The sequence below is a fragment of the Schistocerca gregaria genome, chromosome X (genome assembly GCF_023897955.1).
Source record: "Schistocerca gregaria isolate iqSchGreg1 chromosome X, iqSchGreg1.2, whole genome shotgun sequence".
Classification (NCBI taxonomy): domain Eukaryota; kingdom Metazoa; phylum Arthropoda; class Insecta; order Orthoptera; family Acrididae; genus Schistocerca; species Schistocerca gregaria.
This window is the reverse complement of record NC_064931.1, coordinates 471,306,448-471,328,192: the sequence shown is the minus strand read 5'-3', so window position 1 is coordinate 471,328,192 and position 21,745 is coordinate 471,306,448. Positions and strand designations below refer to the sequence as shown.

The 21,745-nt window shown below is 41.2% G+C and overlaps 1 protein-coding gene across 1 annotated transcript in view; it reads left to right on the top strand.

Annotated features, from left to right (window-relative positions):
- Positions 1-21,745, top strand: part of LOC126298354 (cytochrome P450 4C1-like) — a 253,886-nt gene that overhangs the window by 150,937 nt on the left and 81,204 nt on the right. Inside the window, exons 4-5 of the mRNA XM_049989649.1 lie at positions 13,737-13,843; positions 15,334-15,424. Coding sequence (XP_049845606.1) covers positions 13,737-13,843; positions 15,334-15,424 — 198 coding nt within the window. The remainder of the gene's footprint in view (positions 1-13,736; positions 13,844-15,333; positions 15,425-21,745) is intronic.

The following is a 21,745-nucleotide window of genomic DNA, read 5'->3' as shown; positions in this document are numbered from 1 at the left end:
AACTAAAGCAACGGCAGTGGAATTCCTGTCTCATTATCATGATGCGTGCGTCGTATGTACAGATGGGTCCAAGTCTAGCAAAGACTGTGGAAGTGCTTATTGGGTACCACATAGCAAACAACAAGCCCTGTTGAAGCTGGATCCACACTCCACTATTACTGACATATTTGCTGATCGCCATTTTGGAAGCCCTATTGTTCACACAGACGTCCACATCAGACGTAATAGTCATCCTGTCTGATAGTATCTCAAGCATACAACTGATTACAAACCATCATCATAGTTGTACCAACCACATAGTTGCAGAAATTCTCGATTGTGTTTCGAGTGCAGAGGAACTGTTGCAACATCATGATGGTGTGGATGAAAGGCCATTCTAGGATACCTGGCAATGAGCAAGCAGTTGCCCTAGCAAAGCAGGTGTCTCTGCATGCAGCTATTAAATATGATAAACTCCCTCTCACAGATATGATACCCATGCTCAGAAAGCGGTTGTCCTCAAATGGTTCAAATGGCTCTGAGCACTAGGGGACTCAACATCTGAGGTCATCAGTCCCCTAGACTTAGAACTACTTAAACCTAAGGACATCACACACATCCATGCCCGAGGCAGGATTCGAACCTGCGACCGTGTCAGCAGCGTAGTTCCGCACTGGAGCGCCTAGAACCGCTCGGCCACCGCGGCCGGCGGTTGTCCTCAGACCGGCAGGAAGAATGGTCGTGGACATCTAAAATCAAAGGCAGTCACTACGCACTAGTTCATTCTACGATCCCAAGAGTACCATGTTATGATAAGGCACTAATATCAAGGAGCTTCACGACAATTAATGCACGGCTGAAATTTAATTATTGGAAATTCAACCAACACCTCTATCGGCTCAACCTTAACGCCAACCCTCTATACGTTTGAGGATAGGAAGAATATCAAAATAATATACAGAGTGACAATTATTGAAGTATATGAAATAAAGTCGTTATAACTTCTGAAAGGTTTGCGATAGGACGTTCAACCTGCACACTTGGCCGCGGGGTGTGATGGGAATTAGTTTGTGCAACCGCACGTGCCTTGTTGTTGCCGATCATTCGCACATGAAAGCCGAGCGACCGCTCCTGTCGCAGTTTCGAATCCTGCCTCCAGCATGGATGTGAGTGATCTCCTTAGGTTAGGTAGGTTTAATTAGTTCTAAGTTCTAGGTGAGTGATGACCTCCGAAGTGCTCAGAGCCATTTGAACCATTTTGCACATGACAATGTCACGGTACAGCGTGCCTGAGCGTATTGCTCTTGTGAAAGCCTACTATGCGAGCACTAGCAACCCATCTGCCGCTCAAAGGAAGTTTGGATAGAGTTCAAACTAAAGACAACCAGTTCAAGTGTGCTAACAATCAAGAATTTGATTTGCAAGTTTGAGAGAACGGTGGAATTCGTGATAAAAGTGTTGGTAATATCGGTCGTCCAAAAAGGGCGAAAACACCTGAAAACCTCTAAAAGACACGCGCTATGTTTCAAAACAGCTCCAGGACATTGATCAGACGCGCTGCACAACAGGTGAGAATCAACTGGGAGACGCTGCTACAAATTGTTGTTGAAGTCCTGCAGCTCTTCCCATACAAAATTCAAACCTATCAACCATTAAGCCCCAGGGCCACGGAAATACGGTTGTCCACAGAATTAATGAACAGAACTTTGATTGTTTGGTTTAGCTACGAAGCTCACTTTCACTTGGATGGGGTCGTCAATAAGCAAAATTGGCGCATTTGGGGGACTAATAATCCGCATTTCGCGATTTAGAAGTCTCTTCACACTCAACGGGTGACGGTGTGATGCGCAATGTCCATCCACGATATAATCGATGCGATATTCCTTGATAGCACCTAACGGACGGTACGTGAAGGTTTTTGGAAGATGATTTCATCCCCATTATCCAAAGTGACCTTGATTTTGATAGGATGTGGTTCACGCAAGACGGAACTCGACCCCATCGAAGCAGGAGCACTGCTGTCCTGGAGGAGCACTTTGGGGATACCCAGAGGCAACTGACATGGGCCTCAGTTGGCAGCCATATTTTCCGGATCTGAACACATGCGACTCCTTTCTGTGGGGCTGTGTTAAAGACAGTGCACAGTAATAACCTCAAAAGCAGTGCTCAACTGAAACCAGCCATTCAGGAGGTCATCGATAGCATCGATGTTCCGACACTTAAGGGGGTCATCCAGAATTTATTTCTTTTTTCATATTCAGTAATTGTCACCCTGCATTTCTACAGTATCCTCAGAACACGTATCACACGAAAGTTCTTGCAAGTTATCTTCGCGCTCTTGGTGATCAGTTCCGAAGTAGCCTCCAAATCTCGTTAGAATTCAATGATGAAGCAACGTATAAGCTACTGTAAGTGTTTGTCAACGGTGCCAATATCAAGATATAGCTCCCTATGCTGCTACACTAGTGCTCCTGATACTTACACCCAAACCACCAAACGTCAGACTCTCAGGTCGATACCAAACGTTGTATGTCAACAGAGTATCAACCAAAACACCCATTTAGTTCGTGCTGTGTGCTGTCATCCTACGGAGTATAGGAAAAGCGTACCTGTGAGGTGTGAATGTGAAGGTCTCTGGTATGTGAGCTGGTAGCGCGTTGGATTGTCGTGCTGACAGTCCCGAGTTACAGGCACGGTAGCGAAGCGTGTTCGGTTGGAGGCTCAGTTGCTCTCTGTAATAAAAAAAAAAAAAAAAAAAAACCGAGGGGACGGATCAACGATGAATCTGAACAGGTGTCATGGGACGTCCGTCCCGAACAAATGCAACAAACAATAACGAACAAAATGAGATCAACAACAACAAAAAAAGAGTTCGAAGCTCAGAGTTGATGACTTGTTCTTAACAGTTTACGCTTGAAATTGTTATATGGGAGAACATGTTCCTGACATGTAAAAGAACGTTTCACAGTTTGTAGCACTGTTCTTTTGGTAATCAGTTTTCACTTCGTTAGTTGAAAGCAGCAAACCTATAGCATACACTTGTATAACACCACACCTATCTGTACAAATGTACTCTAACTTTCAACTAACGAAACGAAAACAGACTTCCAAAAGAATAGTGCTACAAACTCTGAAACGTCCTTTTACATGTCAGAAAAATGTTCTCCCAACAATTTCACGCGTAAACTGTAAAAATAGAAAAAAAAACGACACCAATACAGGTCTTCGAACTCGGGACCACTAGCACGACGATCGAACGCTCTACCAGCTCACATACCAGAGACCTTAACATTCCGAGCTCACAAATACGCTTTTCTTGTACTCCGTGGTTCTGGTGTTACTTTCAATTACCATTTACACATGTTCTACTGGACGACAGCACACAGCACGAACTAAATCGGTGTTTTGGTTGATACTCTATCGACACACAACTTTTGCTACCGATCTGAGTGTCTGACTCCTGAAGGTTTGGGTGTTAGAATGCCAGTGGAAGACCAAAGCGCATTTGACTGACTACATCCTATCGTATTACTCTGCAGGCTATGGAACGCTCAGCCTCTAAATATGGTAATTATCGACCTATAGCCGTAGCTTTTGAAACAATTCTTACAGGACATACAAAAAATATTTTATTCATAATTTTGATAAATATTCATTCATTTGGACTCAATTTGGAATATCCTAAACGTCTACCAACGGAGATTTGTTATTTCTTCTTGTGATAGCAGTAGGATTTTTGTAGTATACTAAAACTATTTATTCTGTGTTCCATTTTCGACTTGTTACTCGTTTTAGGATGCTCTGATTGTAAAACTTGTTTTATGTCGGATCAGTCCTTTGTTAGTCCTATTTTATATTTTGCCTGGATACGACGTAAAATAATGTCACTATGAATTGTCAAAACTAATTATAATATAACATGTCCTGTGTTTGGATGGCTGAATGGTACCTTCCGAAAGATAATAACTTAAAAAAAATTATATACAGTATGAGTTAAGTAAGACGTAACACCACTTTTATTTCCTGAACGTTTACACATATCGAAACGCGGTTTTTGGTAAATGTTAGAGCCTCCAGGTGCACGTATGGTTTTGTTCGGTAAATGTTTGTAGCGCTGGTATCAACTGAGATATTAAAGTAAGTACATTTCTTTAAATCTATATCTATATCTACACTCTGAAAATCACCGTGAGGTGCATGGCTGAGGGTACGTCCCATTGTACCAGTTATTAGGGTTTCTTTCTGTTCCATCACTATGGAGCGCAGGAAGAGTGTTTGAATACCTCCGTACGTGCAGTAATTATTCTAATCTTATCCTCACGATCCCTGCGCGAGTAGTATATTCCTAGAGTAATCATTTGAACTTGTTTCTTGAAACTTAATTAATAGACTTTTTCGGGAAAGTTTACGTCTGTCTTCAAGAGTCTGCCATTTCAGTTCCTTCAGCATCTCTGTGACATGCAACCGTATAATTTTTGTAACTGCATTAAATAGCTTTTGAGAAAACAATTACTGTGATATAGCGTTCGTTGAAGTTGGCGTTGAAACCTGTCGTAAAAAATTCGAGAAATGCCCTAGAATGTGAGAGAGTACGGTGGCCGGAAACAGCGTTTGTGGTGCAAACACTGCCAAGCATGCGTCGGGGACCAGGCTGCGTTGTTGTATACCGTAAGGTAGGCCTGCGCTATGAGAATAAAGCTGTATTTCCGTTTGAACCAACTTACTACCTAGATTCAGGTTCACCTACGGATGTTGTTTATGGAAATACGACATAGGCAAGAACCTAGCGCATCACAAAGCGCTTAGGAAAACTATTTCACATTTGTGTAGCGTCCCAGATTTACGTGAGCTGAAACAAAGAAATCAGCTGTACATTCTTCAAAAATAAAAACGTCTTATACGCTGCAAAAAGCAACTACTGTATTAAATATATAAATGTTAGAACGGAGATTTTATCTATCTTTTCCTGAACTTGGCTGTGTGCTTCTTAGAAGTAAAATACATGCTGTCGGTCAACTATCTCTACCTTCAATTCTCTAAGTTACATCATATGCGATACATTCGTTGAAGTAAACATTTTATTAAAATCACTGTGGTGACCACATGTACACCGCAAAATACATATTATTCTTAGTGAAACGTTGTTTCATGCTGAACCTAAGTGCACAATGACAGTGTTACCACCTACCTGCAATACACGCTGTCGACTTATTTGACATTGCAGTGCATTGTGGTACACATGTAAATGAAATAAAAAATTTACTAACGTTGATTTGGCAACCACCCAAATCACATAACATAAATTTTGTCTTAAGAAATTAATTTGTCCTTTATGTAAGCATGTTTCAAACTGTTGACCATGGACTGAAACGAACATATTCTATTGCCGTACGAAAGAACGATACTCAGATGTAGTTACAGTGGCTGATATGGCAGAGCATGCACTGGCGATTCAACGACACATATCGTCTGGTGTAGTTGGGGCTCCGTCGTAGACTGCATCTTTGAGCGCTCCCCAAGGAAAGAAATCAAGAAGAGTCAAATTGGGGACCTCTCAGATCATATGACAAGATAATTTCGTCCTATCCAACGTCCAGGAAAGTTCTCCTTGAGTATTTGGGTTGCAACACGGGACGAGGGAGCTGGAAAACCGTCGTGTTGCAGCCACATACACTGTCGAATATCCATTTGTACCTCTTCTAGAAGAACCGGCAGAATGTTAGAAAGTGTGCGTGCGAACGTCAATTTAGGACGCTTGAAGTGAAGTAAGGTCCCACAACGTAATTTCCTATGATGCCGCGCCATACGTTTACGCTACACGGCCGTTGATGTTGCACCTGACAAATTCAGTGTGAATTTTCAGCTGCCCAGATGTTCATGTTATGTAAATTTACATTAGTGTGGTCAGTAAACGTTGCTTCATCGGTAAATAGCACACGTTGGAAAAACGCACGGTCGTCTCTCAGTTGGTGAAGGGCAAACCAACAAAACTGTGTACGACGTTCGAAATCACGGTCGTCGAGTGCCTGATGTAGTGATAGGTGATAGGGATGGAAACTCTGTCGATGCAGGATACGAATGACACTCGTCTGACTGATTCCACATTCGTTGGCAATATGTCTCGTACCAGTGTGCGGATTCATTAGCCTCGTAGCCAGAACAGCTTCTTCGTGTTCTCTGTCAGTTGTAGTCCCCTTTCTTATCTTCTTTTTGACGTTCAAGCAGCCTGTCTGCACTAGCGTCTTAATAATCCGTGCAAATGACTGGCGCGTCGGACATGGCGATCCGGATAGGTGGCTCTGCACTGCTGTTCTCTTTCTACGGCATTTCTTTTGCATTCGCCGTGTAAATGTAGTATATCCAATTTCTCCTCATTGGTATTCATGCCTGCAGGCAAGGAATGTTGAAACAGACAAAGTAAACAGGCTAATGTGTTGACATTCTGACATAACGTAGCACGAGAGCTCTGCCTGGTGGAGTTTGCACCGCTAATACCTATTTCGGCCACCGTGCTCTCAAATTTTTAGGATATTTCTGGATTTTTTTTTACGACAGTTTTCAACGTCAACAGTAACAAAAGCTATATATCACTTCTCAAGGACGATCGAATGCTATTATGAAAACTATACGGGACCATTTTTTTAAAGTACTTTCTTCAATATCTCCATTGATACCATCGCTAAAAACATTAATTAAACAAAAAGTATGTCCCCCTCGACGCTCTAACATTTGCCGAAAACCGCGTTTCGCTATGTGATTCACCCTGTATATTGTGAAAATAAATTGTATTATAACATTCCCTTGTGGTACCCCCGAAGCTACTTTTACGTTTGAGTATTTCTAAATCTACGTCTACCGAGCGAGGTGGCGCACACTGGCCTCGCATTCGGGAGGGCAACGGTTCAAACCCGCGTACGGTCATCCTGCTTTAGGTTTTCCATGATTTCCGTAAATAGTTTCAGGCAAAAGCCGGGATGGTTTCTGTGAAAGGGCGTGGCCCATTTTCCTTCGACATCCTTCCCTAATTCGATCTTGTGCTCCGTCTCTAATGACCTCATTGTCGAAGGGACGTTAAACACTAATCTCCTCCTCCTCCTCCTACTCCTCCTCCCCCCCCCCCCCCGCCTCCTCCTCCTCCTACTCATCCATTGCCTCGCCCAGGCAGCGAGATGGTCTATCGCCGCTTGAACTCAGTACTGCAGGATATGTGCGCTTGTGAAGGAACAGGTGTCATCTCAGCACACCGTCTGCTGTACCCTTTGCATTTTGCTGCAGATTAGTGGCATACAGTACGTAAGAATTTGGTTTTAGGGCCTAGCGTGGTGTTTCGGCTGTTGCAGATGTCATCTAGTTGTTTATAAGTGAAATTACGACTTAATATAGTCAGTCTATACTGTTGTATCTATTGTGGAGTTAGCTGACTCTACGTCATCGTACGATACCAGACTAACAGTCTCACTAAACGACGTGGTGCAGTGTTCAAAGCATTTGCATGATAATTGTAAGAAGTGGGGTTTAAATCCCCGATAGGCTAGCCCGATTTACTTCAATGGCTTCCCAAAGTCGCCTCAAGTGAACAATTGTATAGTTTTTGCTACAATACAAGAGGCAGTTCGTCCGTCTACGTTTTCTCAAGGGCTTTGCATCCAATCTATTATGACACTGATCTAGATAGGACGCTTAACTCCGTCTCCCTCTCCCCCTTCCCACCTCCTTCTTCTCTTCTTTTGCAATAGAACTGAATTCAAACAATTTGCAGTATTCACATTTCGGCCAATGTTGTTATTGACCAATATTTGTCATGTACGTAGTTACGTAATGTACGTTTCATATCGACGAATTTAACGAACTAGGACATTAGCCGCACGAGAACGACAGACAGCACATCTTCGATATTATATTTCTACAGCTGTATTTATGCTCACCAAACAGTTTACAATGAGTGACGAAGTGAATAGAATATACACTCTCAGATACTGTGTAATGCGGAATTAAGCACTAGATGTCACGAGAGGCGGACCCGCCAGTATAAAAGGAGACGAGGAGTTTTATGTCGTCAGTAGTGAAGCAATAACACCAAGATGCGTCTATCAAGAAACCTCAATGATTTTGGATGTGGACTACTGATTAGATGCCATCTGAGTAACAGATTCATCAATGATGTTTCAACCTTTTTAAAGTTGCCCAAGTCGCCTATTATTGATGTGACTGTAAAGTGGGAACACGAAGGGACAACCACAGCTAAATCAAGATCAGACTGACCTCATGTACTGAAGGATATGGACCTTGCTGAGGGCAGTGCAAAAATTGAGTGAAATCAACGGAAGGAAACATTCGTTAGTTCCAAGTTGCTACCAGCAGTCCAGATAGCACAACGACTGTGCTTAGGAAGATAAAAAGAATGGGGCACAGTTGTCGAACAGCTCCTTGCAAATCACACATTTCTGTAGTCACTGCTAACAAGGGAACCTTCCCATCGCACCCCCGTCAGATTTAGTTTAAGTTGGCACAGTGGATAGGCCTCGAAAAACTGAACACAGATCAATCGAGAAAACAGGAAGAACTTGTGTGGAACTACAAAAAAAAATAATCAAAATACACAAACTGAGTAGTCCATGTGCAAGATAGGCAACATGAAGGAGAGTGTGAGCTCAGGGGCGCCGTGGTCTCGTTGTTAGCGTGAGCAGCTGCGGAACGAGAGGGTCTTAGGTCAAGTCTTACCTCGAATGAGAAGTTAAATTTTTTATTTTCAGACAATTATCAAAGATCAGGCACTCACACATAATCAACTTCGCTCTCCAAAATTCTAGGACATGTTCAGATTTGCTTGGACATATGCACGATTTGACGGTCTACACACGGAAAAATTTGAAAACGTTAAAAACGTGTTTTGACAGAGCACAGGGAAAATTGTTCGACTGTGAAACTGTTGCATTCAATTGTAACAGTTTATGTGACAAACACTAATGGTTTCATCACTTTGTTGGGAGTGATTATCACATCCACAAGAAAACCTAAATCGGGCAATGTAGAAGAATCTTTTTACCCATTCGCCAAGTGTACAAGTTAGGTGGGTCGACAACATATTCCTGTCATGTGACGCACATGCCGTCACCAGTGTCGTATAGAATATATCAGACGTGTTTTCCTGTGGAGGAATCGGTTGATCTATGACCTTGCGATCATATGTTTTCGATTCCCATTGGAGAGGGACGTCCATTTCGTCTACTAATCGCACAGTTTTGCGGTGCGGTCGAAAAACACAGACACTAAACTTATTACAGTGAACAGAGACGTCAATGAACGAACGGACAGATCATAACTTTGCGTAAATAAAGAAGGCAATTTTTTCACTCGAGGGAAGACTTGTACCAAGGACCTCTCCTTCCGCAGCTGCTCATGCTAACCACAGGACCACGGCATTCCTGAGCTCAGATTCTACTTGATGTTGCCTATCCCATTGACTACTCAGTTTGTATATTTTGCTTATTTTTTTCGTAGTTCCATACAATTTCTTCCTGTTTTCTCGATTGATCTGTGTTCAGTTTTTCAAGGCCTATCCATTGTGCCAACTTATAACTAAATCTGAGGGGAGTGCGATGGGGAGGTTCCCTTGTAAGTGATGCTTAGGCGGTGTAAGGTGCAAGGCCACTGGACAGTAGATTGATCTCAAACTAATGATTTGGAGTGATGAATCATGCTATATCCTGTGGCAATTAAATGGAAGCGATTGGGTTTGCCGAACAGCTGGAGAACGTTACTTGCCATCATTTGTACTGTCAACGGTGAAGTAAAGAGGAGGTGGTGTTACGGTATGGGAGTGTCTCTCGTTGTTAGGGTGTGGTCCACTTATTGTGCTTAATAAAACACTAAATGCGGAAGCATAGGAACGCATCTTACAGCACTGTGTATTGCGAACAGTAGAGGCTCAGTTCGGAGACGATTGTTATTTGTATCAGCATGGCAATGCACCCTGTCATAAAGTAGCATCTTCGAGGCAATGGCTTTGTGGTCAATAACTTTCATGTAGTTGACTGACATGCCCAGGTTTCCGACCTTAATCCAATGGAACCTTTGAGATGAGTTAGAGCATCAACTTCGTTCCAGACCCCATCGTCCAACATCACTACATTTTATGGTTTCGGCTCTCAAGGACGAATTGGCTGCTCTTCCTCCACAGACATTCAGACACCTCATTCAGGTGTCCTCAGCAGAGTTCAAGCCGTCACAAAGGCGGTCAGACACTCACCATATTAATGTTTACCAGTAAGTGTTCGGATACTTTTGATTAAATCGTGAGCTACTACCACCCATCCTTCCTCTGTTTCAATTATAAATGTTCAGTGGAAAGGACGACTGTTGGTTAACCACTATATTCTCTAACAATGACTTTGCTGGAATTTGCGTTTTTGGCATTTTTATAGGAAACCTCAGCGTGGTGCATAACTCCTCTCTTGCAACATGTGTCACTAGAATCAGTTGTGGATTTCCGTGACGACATCGCGCATCCTAAACAAACTTGTGACGACAGGCTTTTTTTCACGAATCCCTTCTGTCCGCTCTGTTGGTCTTACTGGAGCAAAAAATTTCTAATACATAATTTTGTATAGTAGGATATACGTGGGTGAACGAATAATTGCGCTTGAAATGCTTCGCTCGTAGGACGGAGATCTGGATGCAGCCCATAGTGGGTCTCTATAGACAACGCATATTCAAGTGGATTTATATGTGTACATAGTCGTCTTACGAGCTCAGCCAGTACAGAAGGAGTAGGGTTTAACGTTCTGTCGATGAGGACATAATCGGGTGGAATACAACGGTGCAGAATGCTTTCGGTGGTGGTCTTTCCAAAGGAATCATTCTGACATCAACATTAGTCAGTTTAGAGAAACCCCAAAAAACCTAATCCTGGATGGCCAGATCTGATCACAACCCGTCTCCTATGTGAGTTCGGTGCCTCCTCTATTAAGTCATTTCAATCGGTACGGCTAAAGAACTAGGAGTTGTAGTGGTAAGGCAATTGACTCATATTCTTGAGGAAGGCGGTTCAAATCCCAATTTGGCCATCCCGATTTTGATTTTCTGTTATTTCCCTATATCGCACAGCGTGAAAACCAGGATGCTTTCTTTGAAAGGGCACTACCGATTTCCTTCCCTAACCCTCTTACGTGTTCCGTCGCTAATGACCATATCGTCTACGAAACGTTTAAGTGAAATTTTTTCAGTACAGCTACTAAATGCAGTTATATTACTAAGGAAATGAAAGAAAAACAAGACTATTGTTGTTGTCCAATATACTAATGTACGTATTTCTGTGTATGCTCGACGAATAATACTTCCAGGAAATAAAAGTATAGCACACAGGCCTTCCTGTGTGATTTAACTTTAATTTACGGAATATAAATTTTACTTTCAGTTTCTTCTCTTTTACGCAACAAACAAACATTACAAATGTAGTATTATGAACTGATGAAGCATCACTCGTCCGGTGCAACTGTGGGTTCCTTGGTTGCTTTGGGCGATCGGGGAGTGGAACTGGAACGTTGTATTGTATTGTATGTTAACCGGGGACCTAGAAACGACTTAGAGGCTCCGTCTCCGCCGCAGGCGCATCTGTCCACAACCCCACGACAACTACCGCAGTCCACTTCACCCCTCCGCCGCCCCACACCGAACCCAGGGTTATTGTGCGGTTCAGCCCCTGGTGGACCCCCAGGGAACGTCTCACACCCGATGAGTGTAAACCCTATGTTTGCGTGGTAGAGTAATGGTGGTGTACGCGTACGTGGAGAACTTGTTTGCGCAGCAATAGCCGACATAAAATAACTGAGGCGGAATAAGGGGAACCAGCCCGCATTCGCCGAGGCAAATGGAAAACCGCGTAAAAACCATCCACAGACTGGCCGGTTCACCGGACCTCGAGACAAATCCACCGGGCGGATCCGTACCGGGGACCACGCGCTCCTTCCCGCCCGGAAAGCCGTGCGGTAGCCCGCACGGCCAACCGGGAGGACAATGAACTGGAACATGTTAAATATTAGTTCACTTTAGTAAAAGAATGATAAAAATGTTTACTCAGCTTTATACAATCCACTGCTACATGAATTTACCGAATAACTGCAACTATTCTTGAATATTTAAGCAATACTTGAAGCACAGATTTACTAAACTGTTCTCTTTTAAGTACAAAGTTTACAAAATTCAGAATGCTAAGCTAGGGGATAGGGTGTGGCTACGCTAGCACCTTGTCGTTGCAGCATGCCGCGAGACATCGATATCTTATGCGAAATCGATGCGAGTTGTCAAATTTACTTATGGCACCGCGAATTTTGCACGATTCCACGCATAACATTTTCCACTGTACGTTATTGTTAGCTCACTGATTTGCTTTCGATCTTTTGAGGCATACAAGTTTTACTTTGTTTCTTATATTTAGCCGGCCGGAGTGGCCGTGCGGTTCTAGGCGCTACAGTCTGGAACCGAGGGACCGCTACGGTGGCAGGTTCGAATCCTGCTTCGGGCATGGATGTGTGTGATGTTCTTAGGTTAGTTAGGTTTAATTAGTTCTAAGTTCTAGGCAACTGATGACCTCAGAAGTTAAGTCGCACAGTGCTCAGAGGCATTTTTCTTATATTTCTATAATCAATAAAAGTTAAACATCGGAAATTCCCAGCATATGTTATAGTTAGATCACTGATTTGTCTTCGGTCAAGTTTCGAAACGTATATGTGGAGTACCTGAGGTACAGTCGATGAACGCCATGTTTGAAAATGAAGGGAAGATGAGGGCTTAACGTGCAGTAGACAGCGAGGTTATTAGAAACGGAGCACAAGCTCGGATCACGAAAGGATGGAGAAAGGAGTCGGCCGTGTCTCTCATAATGAACCCTTGCGGCATTTGCCTCAATGTACTTAGGGAAACCACGGAAAGGCTAAATTTGAATGGCCGGACGGGGAATTGAACTGTCGTCCTCTCGAATGCGAGTTCATTGTGCTAACACTATTTTTTGGAGGTATGATATTTAGTGGGAAACACAGTAGTTCTGTGGAATACATTTTTGCTGTGATGTTACGGAACTTCCAGACACTTGATCAGACGCATGAATAAAAAGAATAAAAAAAACTGGTCCCTCAAATCCGCACTCGATTAGTTGAAGATAAACTGTAGTTATGCATTTCAGATGGAACGACTTTGGTAGTCCTCTGGTTCGAGGTTTTATGAAGTTGTATGAGGTTGTTTCTGTTGTATACTTAGACATGTGCTTCGTAAGTTCGAGTGAAATAAAATACACAACCTATTACTTCCGCCCATTATCTCGGTAGTGCACAAAAAAAAGAAAAAAAGAAAAGAAAACGGCCATGATGTACCAAGCCATGCATCAACGTTCCTCCAAAATCTGTGACCACTGTCTTAACTATTACTCTCTCTCAGTCTGTATAAGTTTACTGAAATGTTCATTTCCTTGAGATTTTTTCACCATGCTGGTTTCATATAGCTTCAAAATTATTATAAGTTCTTATCCACTTAAACTAATGCTCGGAAATCGACAGACACTTTGAAAGCCATACATTTCTTTATCTGTAAGAATTAACACTGAAACTTCTTATTAAAAGTATCTGTTTCTGTTACTGTAATTTATTTAGCTAACACCAGCATTCGTCGCGTAGTTGAAGAAATCTTGTTAAACTGTTATTAATTAGTTTTGAATTTCTCATGCTTTCAGTGAAAAATAAAATACTTTTGTTGCTATGTTTCAGATATCTTGCACAATAGCATTAGGCTGTGGAAGACCTATGGGTCAACATATCTCGTCTGGCTTGGTACCAGACCATTCATATTCCTCATAGATGCAGATGAGGTTGAGGTAAATGTCTCATTATAGTAACATGTGATGTTTCGTGCAGTTTAACTTAGCGTAAAGTTTTACATTGTCATTTTTTTATGTTGATCGGGGTAGCTAAGAATGTCCATGTACGAATTTTCCCTTAATTAAATGTGATAAAACCATCTTTCTGGAATTTCAAATCCATTTCAAGACGTTTATGATCATCTCATATAGACCTGTATCATTCAATTTTCTCTTATGTCAGTATATTAACTACACAACAGAAATTCTAGTTTCTATTGAAGTACGCCCACAGGTATATACCGGGTGATCAAAAAGTCAGAATAAATTTGGAAACTTAATAAACCACGGAATAATGTAGATAGAGAGGTAAAAATTGACACAAATGCTTGGAATGACATGGAGTTTTATTAGAACAAAAAAAAAAAAATACACCATATTGCTAGATGCGTGAAAGATCTCTTGCGCGCGTCGTTTGGTGATGATCGTGTGCTCAGCCGCCACTTTCGCCTTGCTTGGCCTCCCAGGTCCCCAGACCTCAGTCAGTGCGATTATTGGCTTTGGGGTTACCTGAAGTCACAAGTGTATCGTGATCGACCGACATCTCTAGGGATGCTGAAAGACAACATCCGACGGCAATGCCTCACAATAACTCCGGACATGCTTTAGAGTGCTGTTCACAACATTATTTCTCGACTACAGGTATTGTTGAGGAATGATGGTGGACATATTGAGCATTTCCTGTAAAGAACATAATCTTCGCTTTGTCTTACTTTGTTGTGCTAATTATTGCTATTCTGATCAGATGAAGCGCCATCTGTTGGACATTGTTTGAACGTTTGTATTTTTTTTTAATTCTAATAAAAATTCATGTCATACCAAGCATGTGTTAATTTGTATCTCTCTATCTACAGGAGAATGGTATGCCGACCACAAACCATAAATATCCAAATCCAGCTATGCTTATTGAGTGAGGATGACATAGCGGTCGGCCAGTACCATTGGACCTCCTGAGACCTGTTTGGGCTGAATTTAGTGCAGTTATATGTGCTATTAAAATGGTTTCTGAGACAGAACACATATAATGGACATTGTTGCTTCTTTTCTGTGTTATTCAATACACTGTCAGGTTTACAAATGTACAGCAGTGAATAATAGCACAGATCAGCATACAGCAAGATGACTTTTACTCACTTGCTGTTTATTCTACATCAAGATGCTGCTTTCTAGAGAGTTATAGAAAACCAAACATGCCCAACCCATTTAATTGCCTTTTGTTCTGCAATATATCTCCGTAAGGAATCCCATTACTTAAAGAGACAAATCAGTGTTTATTTAAAGATGTTATCTGTATCATGATGCAAACTCTTAACCTGCTCACTTTAGGTCTGTGATGAAGCACCTTCTGGATGCATCCAACTGGTCATATAATTGCGTACCTCCCTCTATTTGATAGCAACAGTAAAAATATGTAATTTGAGAATTTATTTATGGTTGCTTTGTTTCAGACTATTCTCAGCAGTCCAACTCACATTAAAAAATCTATAAGTTACAAGTTTGTAGAACCATGGCTCGGACAAGGACTTCTTACCTCAAATGGTTAGTTACTTTAATACTAATTTCTTGTACCATGTCATTATGTACAGTTTTTACAGGAGGTTGAGCAACGCCTCAGTTACAGTAAATTTGTACTTGAAAATAGCACAAGTTGCTCACATGAATCTTGTCACATTGTTAGATAAGAATAATAAAAAATGAATTTAGTTAAATCTTAATTTGAATATCAAAAGTTAATCTGGAGAAAAACAGAATTTATATGCAGTACCATTTGCTTTACTGATTAGATTTCATCACTTTAAGTACTTACAGAAATATTTGCCCTTACACAGTGTGTCTCCACATTTTACAGTGAAAGATAGATTTTGATTTGTTAAAATGTACTAAATGGATGTTTAAAAGAGAAACATGAATGATCAATTTTTATTACACCATTTTCTCTTCAACTCCCTTACGTCATACTTAATACCAAGTCCAAAAGTTTAAGATTATAAGGCACAATTTCTGATCAGTGCTTAACTTCAAGATCACCTTCAAAAGCACAACGTCAGTGTCTGATGTTGTTCCTTGCAAGGTGTATGTACCAAAGGCTGGAACGTTTTTAATTTTTGATTCCAGCATGTCTTCTTGCAATATAATTTCATGGCTTTTAAATTTTCATTCTGTTGAAGACATCCTTAGAGGTGTTGAAATCAAAGTAAATGCAATAAGTTGGCTCTGTTATTTCTCCCTTGAAAATTGTACTATGGGATGGACCTGGTCAGCCAAAATGGTTACAGAATCCTTGGCAGTAATGCCACTTGCAGAGTTATCATGGGGCTCATAGAGTACCATCATATGGCTACCCAAATCATCACGAACCACCCTGTCATGTTTCACTTTTGGAATTTAAACTCAGCCAGAAGTTGGAAAAATTGTGAATGAAGATTAATCCAGTCAAATGACTCTTCTCCATTGCTCCATAGCCTAGGTTTTATGGCTATGTTTTCCTCTTATGGGCATTTGCATCACAGGTGAGTAGTTTCCTAATTCCAGATTGCCCTCCAATTCACAGCCTATGGAGCTCCCTTCATGTTGATTTGATGCTGACAGGGTTTGCAAGAACAGCATTCAGTTCTGTAGTGACTTTTGACTTTTGCAGCTGTCATCCTCTTAGTTTTAATCACAATACTCTCCAATGTTCATCCATCATGATCACTCAACACACACTTTCATCCTCATTGTGACTTAGTGGCTGATATTTTTCCATTTTCACTGTAGGCAGTATAAATCTTTGATACAGGGTCTCTTGAAGTGCCAAACACTTCAGCTACCTTGGTTATGGAAGCACCCACCATTAGGGTATGAACAGTTTGCCCATGTTTAAATTCACTTAGTTTAGACATAATGACTCACAACTATACAGTCTACTGTTCTGACCATGATTGACACTTGCAACATGTTGAGTACATTGCATAGGTGCCATTCGTTGTTCAATACAACAGTGCAACTTAAAGACTTGGCTAGAATCTGCATTTATGTTCAAACACGCATTTCTTGCAGTGTTTCCTTATTTCTGTCCAGCCCTAGTATTACATTATTGGCTGAGAGACCCCAAGGGGTACATCAGTTTCCTCTGCACACAACTGCTGCTTTCCAGGCTATATATGTGAAAGTTCTGTCTTAGATGTATCCGTCGGGTGTTGGTGACTGTAAAAAGTCTGTCTATAGTCTGGTAATGTGTTTGTGTGTGACAATGATCAGAGGAGAGAGAGGGTGAAATCCAGTGTCAGCACATACGGAACTTCTTGAGAATACTAAAGCGACTGCTCTTGAGAATACTAAAGCGACTGCTGGGCTTTAGTCACCAGCTGTGTAGATCACCACAAACTGTATCACATGATCTCACTTCATGAAACACTGTGGAGAGGCTGGAAGTTTAATCCAGGACAATGGCACAAAGTCAGGTGGTCAGGAACATTGTCACAAACTGTCCTTTCATGCTCACCAAATAGTAGGGTTGAAAATTTCTTACATTATCAGGATTAATACCTGAGGACCTCAAGTAAAGCCCCACCACATAGGTGTGCTGTAACAATTTTGGCTAGGTAGATGAACTTATGGCACTGTGGTATTGTGCCTCAATTAATGAAATAAATGACATTTTTGTAAACAGATATCCTTGTGTTGGCATAATAACATCAAATAGCAGTATCAAAGTTTTGGTGAGGAATCAGTGTATAACAGGCTCATCTGCAAATATAAAAGGAATAGAGATTTCTGACTTTAAACAATTGCTGTGATTGGGTATATTCAACCACAAATTGTTCATATCTCAAAGAAGTCGCCATTTAATTGCACCCACTGTGTGATTATTTCAAATAAATGTAGTCAAAATGCTCTACAAAGCCTATAGATGTTGTACTAAGTGACTTTCAACCACAAATTGTTCATATCTCAAAGAAGTCGCCATTTAATTGCACCCACTGTGTGATTATTTCAAATAAATGTAGTCAAAATGCTCTACAAAGCCTATAGATGTTGTACTAAGTGACATGTATCAAAGACTTGTAGGATGAAACAAGGATTATCATTAATGGTTTGAGGTTACTGTGACCATTTGATATTTTCACAAATTATGATTATCACCAGATGATGTGAAGTTTGCTATTCATTACGGAATTTTGAGAACTGATGCCAGAGCATAGAAGTCTGTGCATGTTGACACGTTAACATGTTAGGTATGCCGTAAGTCCCATGAGCCCAACAGTGACTCCTTCGTTTGGGTGGAGTCAGTTCCCTGGGCCTGACAGTGTACTTTTCATCTGGATGAAGTCAATCCATGTGAACTGAGACAGTGCTTATCATTCAGACAACATCATTGTATGGGAATCGCTGCAACAAGGTTAAAAAACAAATATAATTTTCATAAAGTTTATTAAAATATTGTGTACAAATATGGGGTTATGCATGTATTAAAAAACACAAACCACCTCTTTAGTTAATTTTCTAGCTGCATTGTGCCTGAATGGTTTTTTGTTTGACTTCTAATGTTCAGAACAATATCAATGCAATTTATACACTTTTCCTTCCTTTTTGTCCACCTAGTGTCTGCTTCTTTGTGTATCAATACTGCCTTGGGTTTTTTCATGTGAATGCTGTGACACTACATCAGCCAAATTTTTCTGAAATATTGTGATTGACACTTTCTGTCCCATCATGTTTTTGAATACATGAAACACATTCACAACAGTGATGTTCAGAAAGAGATTAAATCATAACTTTTGATCCATTTTATTGTCTTTCTCAGTTGATCTGATCAGAAACGTGAATGGCAGTTTCTTCCTTATTGTATTCAGTGGCCATTTTTGGTTTTTGTAAACCCCTAGTCTCATTGTTACATTTCCATGTCACTCAAATACATGTATGAGCCTCCCCGCCCCCCTCCCCCACCAATGAACCATGGACCTTGCCATTTCTGGGTAGGCTTGTGTGCCTCAGCGATACAGATAGCCATACCGTAGGTGCAACCTCAACAGAGGGGTATTTGTAACACTAACCAAAACGGCCTTGCTGTGCTGGTACAGCGAACGGCTGAAAGCAAGGGGAAACTACAGCCATAATTTTTTCCGAGGGCATGCAGCTTTACTGTATGGTTAAATGATGATGGCATCCTCTTGGGTAAAATAATACGGAGGTAAAATAGTCCCCTATTATTGAAATAGTGAATGGAGACAAAAGTTTAATAGTCATAGATGACTGGAATTCGATAGTAGGAAGAGGGAGAGAAAGAATCATAGTAGGTGAATATGGATTGGGGCTAAGAAATGAAAGAGGAAGCTGCCTGGTAGAATATTGCACAGAGCATAACTTAATCATAGCTAACACTTGGTTCAAGAAACATGAAATAAGGTTGTATACTTGGAAGACTCCTGGAGATACTAGAAGGTATCAGATAGATTATATAATGGTAAGACAGAGATTTAGGAACCAGGTTTTAAATTGTAAGACATTTCCAGGGGCAGATGTGGACTCTGACCACAATCTACTGGTTATGAACTGTAGATTAAAACTGAAGAAACTGCAAAAAGGTAGGAATTTAAGGAGATGGGACGTGGATAAACTGAAAGAACCAGAGGTTGTACAGAGTTTCAGGGAGAGCATAAGGGAACAACTGACAGGAATGGCAGAAGGAAATACAGTAGAATAACAATGGGTAACTCTGAGGGATGACGTAGTGAAGGCAGCAAAGGATTAAGTAGGTAAAAAGACGAGGGCTAGTAGAAATCCTTGTGTAACAGAAGATATACTGAATTTAATTGATGAAAGGAGAAAATATAAAACTGCAGTAAATGAAGCAGGCAGGGAATGCAAACGTCTCAAAAATGAGATCAACAGGAAGTGAAAAATGGCTAAGCAGGAATGGCTAGAGAACAGATGTAAGGCTCTAGAGGCTTATCTCACTAGGGGTAAGATAGATACTGCCTACAAGAAAATTAAAGAGACTTTTGGAGAAAAGAGAACCACTTGTATGAATATCAAGAGCTCAGATGGAAACCCAGTTCTAAACAAAGAAGGGAAAGCAGAAAGGTGGAAGGAGTGTATAGAGGGTCTATACAAGGGCGATGTACTTGAGGACATTATGGAAATGGATTAGGATGTAGATGAAGATGAAATGAGATATATGATACGGCATGAAGAGTTTGACAGAGCACTGAAAGACCTGAGTCGAAAAAAGGCCCTGGGAGTAGAGAACATTCCATTAGAACTACTGACAGCCTTGGGAGAGCCAGTCCTGACAGAACTCTACCATCTGGTGAGCAAGATGTACGAGACAGGTGAAATACCCTCAGACTTCAAGAATAATATAATAATTACAATCACAAAGAAAGCAGGTGTTGACAGATGTGAAAATTACTAAACTATCAGTTTAATAAGTCACGGCTGCAAAATACTAATGCAAATTCTTTACAGACAAATGGAAAAACTGGTAGAAGCTGACCTCGGGGAAGATCAGTTTGGATTCCGTAGAAATATTGGAACACATGAAGCAATACGGACCACACGACTTATCTTAGAAGATAGATTAAGGAAAGGCAAACTTACATTTCTAGCTTTTGTACACTTAGAGAAAGCTTTTGACAATGTTGACTGGAATACTGGGGATAAAAGCATATTTGAATGTTACCTTGCGACCAGTCTGTGCACAAATACCTGCACATGAAAGACACACAACTACACTCGATGACACAGCTGTTCTGACACATGTATGTGTTCACGCAGTTGTTGTATCAGCTGGGGAAGCTGTTGCTCATCTGACAGTGGTTAGGGGCAAGAAATTATGCTGGTATGTGCAAAAGCTTGCCACAAACCATCTCAGTGGATGAGCACCTAGGATCCATTTTGAAATCCTTTCATATTCCTAATAGCACTAGTGGTAATGTTGGAGTACAAGTATCATTGTGGCACATTAGTGTGGTTTTTCAAGTGTGATGCCTTCTCTCAACTATGCTGTTGTTTCTGGGTGGTCGCTTGTGATCCAGTGGCACTGGAGCCCACACAGTTTTGACAGTTCACTGAAAAGGCTGATTCTAATGATTGTCATTGGACAGTAGTCATTTGAAGAGGGCAGCTGAAATGTAACAACCAGGACTTGATGAATGCCCCAGTGGTTGTCTTAGTGGATGTGACCCTGAACAGAACTGTCTCTGCCTAATGTGTACATCTGTCCTCTGCCATGTAGATGTATCTGTAATCTTCAGATAGGAAGCAATCTACTTTGATGTGGGTGTGGGCAAGACTCATTGTTGAAGGTGGAAAATGTCCCACATTTTTGTGTATGTAACATCTGATCTTGCAGTGTTGGCACTGTAAGCATTTGCAAGACTAGGTGCGCACATCTTTCTAGGTAGAAGGTTACACAAAATTATGTCACCTGTTTGGCTATGGCACTGGTTCTGGGTTGTGACAAATTGTGGTTGCTGCAAAAAGTTGAAAGTGAGGTGTGATGTAAAGCTTTGGTTTGTTTGCAGATACTTCGCATCATATTTTTGCTATGACGTCGGTGGAGGCATAGCTCAGTGGGTAAGTGCTTCAATAACAGTTGAAGTTGTTGATCAGAAAACTGATCACAGATGAGCTCATTATAGTCCACAACCAGTGCTAACCCACTTATGCAGGAAAAATAATTGGGTACAATCTTATTGGCACCAGGAATGTGGTGGATGTCAGTTGTACACTAGAAAATGTATTCGATGTGTCTGAGCTGGTATGGAGAACACTTGTCACTGATCATTTTGAACAATGAAAGATTGAATCTGTGGTCTGTGTTGGTGGTGACAGCATGAGCTTTGATCAGAGGGTGGAAAAGGCAAATGCTTTCAT